The following is a 3,067-nucleotide window of genomic DNA, read 5'->3' on the forward strand; positions in this document are numbered from 1 at the left end:
AAAAAAATTTTTAAAAAAGAATATTTTTTAAGGACGTAGTTTGAATGTAGTTTTTGTGAAGATGGTTACTGGTTAGGAGTTTTACTGTACACTTTTCAGTCTGAGGGAGGTGGTTATTTTATTTGCTTTCATTGCTTTAATTTTTGGGTCATATTCTGGAATATACTGCGTTTTCAAATTTCAGACATTTTCATAGTTCTTGGTGAACCTGCCAAGTTTTTGTTTAGGTAATTTCTCTGAGTAAAGCTGATTGTAAATTAGCGGTACAGTACAATACGGTGTTAAACAACGAAACTTTTTAAAACTATATTTTAAACAGCTTAATCCGAGGGCTAGTTTTGGACCACGGGGCACGGCATCCTGATATGAAGAAGAGAGTAGAAGATGCATACATCCTTACCTGCAATGTGTCATTGGAGTATGAAAAAACGTGAGTGTGCAACTCTGTAAACTTGGACCCCCGGTGAAGGAGCGCAGGTTACTTCCTGTGAGACTTGGTTTCTCATGGTGTCAACTGTCATCCTACAGTGAGGTTTGCGAAGATCACTGGACACAAGTATTGAAAATGTGTCAGATAACACTGGCACCTAGGCCTGTTAGTACAGTCCCAGCATGAACCAACTTCCTGCCGTTGCTGCGTTACAATCTACTCCAAAAAATATTAAACATCTCACTCTGCTTTGCCATTTTAATTTTTTAAAAATTTTATTGTGGAGCTCTGGTGGCCTAGTGGCAAGAAGCTGCACTGCAATCTCAGAGGTATGCGGTTCAAATCTACCAGATGTTCTGCTGGAGAAGGAGGGACAATCTCCTGTACCAGTCAGATCCTGTTTGACGGTACACAAACAAAACAATAAAAAAAAATTATTGTGGTAAAACAGCCCAAAAATTGGCCATTTAACCAGTTTTGGGGGTACAATTGAATTGTATTCATTATATTCACTGTTACACAATCATCACTGTGATTCTTATTCGGAAGGTTTTCATCCTCCCAGGTACAAATTCACTGCCCCTTCAGCAAGGTCTCCAGCCCTCCGTGACCTGGACTCTGTTGAGAAGCATTTGCTGCCTCCTGGATCATAAAACATTTGTCCTCTTGGGGTTGACGTAATTTTTCAAAATTCATCTGTAACAACTTCATTTGTTCTGATGGTGTCACTTTTTATTTAGAGAAGTGAATTCTGGCTTCTTCTACAAGAGCGCAGAAGAGCGAGAAAAACTTGTAAAAGCAGAAAGGAAATTCATTGAAGATAGAGTTAGAAAAATCATAGACCTGAAAAAGAAAGTCTGTGGTGATTCAAATAAAGGATTTGTTGTTATTAATCAAAAGGTAAGTGAGTGAAAATTTGTTTCATAAACTGCTTTGTAGCGTTTTTGACGGTGTTAGATACTGAAAAACAGCGTTTTGCTTTTTCCAGGGTATTGATCCCTTTTCCTTGGATGCTCTTGCAAAAGAAGGCATAGTAGCTCTGCGCAGAGCTAAGCGGAGGAATATGGAGAGGTAGGCGGAACAGATTCCCTGAGAAAACAGATTTTGCCGGTTAACTAATAGCTGTCCTTTCCCTTCTCTTTCTAATTGGTAAATAATTGCACACACTGCAGACGTCTTCATAGTTGGGAGATTAGTGTCCAGTAGGGTTTGTTGTTTTGTTTAAATTTTCTACTTGCTTATTTACAAAATTAGAATATATTGTTTCGGTTGGGTTTGGGGTTTTTTGTTTGTTTGTTGGGGTTTTTTTTTTGTGCATGTACCGTCAAATCAGATCTGACTGGTATAGGAGGAAATTGTCCCTCCTTCTCCGGCAGAGCATCTGGTGGATTTGAACTGTGTACCTCTGGGATTGCAGTACAGTTTCTTGCCACTAGGCCACCAGAGCTCCCCTTGAATATATTGTTTTTAAGAACAAATTCTTGCAATTTCCCCTACCCCGCCCCCATCAAATTGTACAACCCCATGATTAATCCCCCTTCCCCCTCACATCTTCATCCCTGTTTCCACCCTCTCCCACCCCTCTTGGATCCTTTTGCTCAATAATGGTGTTATACAATATTTATCTTTGTGGATAATGCATAATGCTCTCTAGTCCCTCCAAAATTAGGTAATAGTTTACAAAATCATTGCTCCTGCATGCTGCATAGTATTCCATTGTGTGAATGTACCATAATTTCTCCATCCATTCGATTGTGGTTGGACATTTTGGCTGTTTCATGTTTTTGCGATTTGAATAATGCTGCTATGAACATTGGTGTACTGTGTACAAGTCTCAGTTTGTGCATGTCCAGTAGTTTAGAGTAATACCTTCTGAGGAGGTCACTACCATGGGTTTCATGGTGATGTTGCCTCTGAGTCACTTGATCACCGTCGGTGCTGTGGGCATCCAGTTACTAGGGTGTGGTTCTCAGGAGGGTGGGATAAGTGAGTGCAGGAGAGCAGGTTTCCGTTGGAGTGGTCTGGCTTCCCTTGGCGATGAGCTTAGGACTTTGTGGAAATGATTTTAATCTGTCATTCTAAAATACAAGGTTTTGAAACTCTGGGAAGTGAACTGCTAACATTGCTTAAAACTTGACGATTTCAGACTGACGCTTGCCTGTGGTGGGGTGGCTCTCAATTCTTTAGATGACCTGAATCCAGACTGCCTGGGGCACGCGGGCCTCGTCTATGAGTACACCTTGGTAAGTGTGCCCTCCCTGGGGATTCCATCCTCAGGAGGAATATCCACTCACACTTGAGTTTGGACTTTTGATGTAGTATTGATGAGCTGTAATAATCTAATAGTAATAAGCTTTTTATGGTCTTTTGGAAGAGCTATGGTTTAACATGACCTGTGTTAGTCTATTAAACCTTTTTGTAAGTTCCTGCTAGCCTTACCACGGTTCACAACTGAATCCTGTTAGAGAAATAACCTCCCTACACACAGGGGGAGGAGAAGTTCACCTTCATCGAGAAATGTAACAACCCTCGCTCCGTCACACTGTTGATCAAAGGACCAAATAAACACACGCTCACTCAAATCAAAGATGCCATCAGAGACGGCTTGAGGGCTGTCAAGAACGCCATCGATGACGG

At 41.0% G+C, this 3,067-nt stretch overlaps 1 protein-coding gene across 1 annotated transcript in view; it reads left to right on the forward strand.

The window, feature by feature from the left end:
- CCT6A (chaperonin containing TCP1, subunit 6A (zeta 1)) overlaps window positions 1-3,067 on the forward strand; it is a 10,638-nt gene that overhangs the window by 4,890 nt on the left and 2,681 nt on the right. The window contains exons 6-10 of the mRNA XM_006889772.1: window positions 320-430; window positions 1,171-1,330; window positions 1,419-1,501; window positions 2,577-2,673; window positions 2,919-3,066. Of these exons, the coding sequence (XP_006889834.1) occupies window positions 320-430; window positions 1,171-1,330; window positions 1,419-1,501; window positions 2,577-2,673; window positions 2,919-3,066 (599 nt within the window). The remainder of the gene's footprint in view (window positions 1-319; window positions 431-1,170; window positions 1,331-1,418; window positions 1,502-2,576; window positions 2,674-2,918; window position 3,067) is intronic.

This window comes from Elephantulus edwardii, unplaced genomic scaffold (assembly GCF_000299155.1).
Source record: "Elephantulus edwardii isolate Elephantulus edwardi_28Jun2011 unplaced genomic scaffold, EleEdw1.0 scaffold00080, whole genome shotgun sequence".
NCBI lineage: Eukaryota > Metazoa > Chordata > Mammalia > Macroscelidea > Macroscelididae > Elephantulus > Elephantulus edwardii.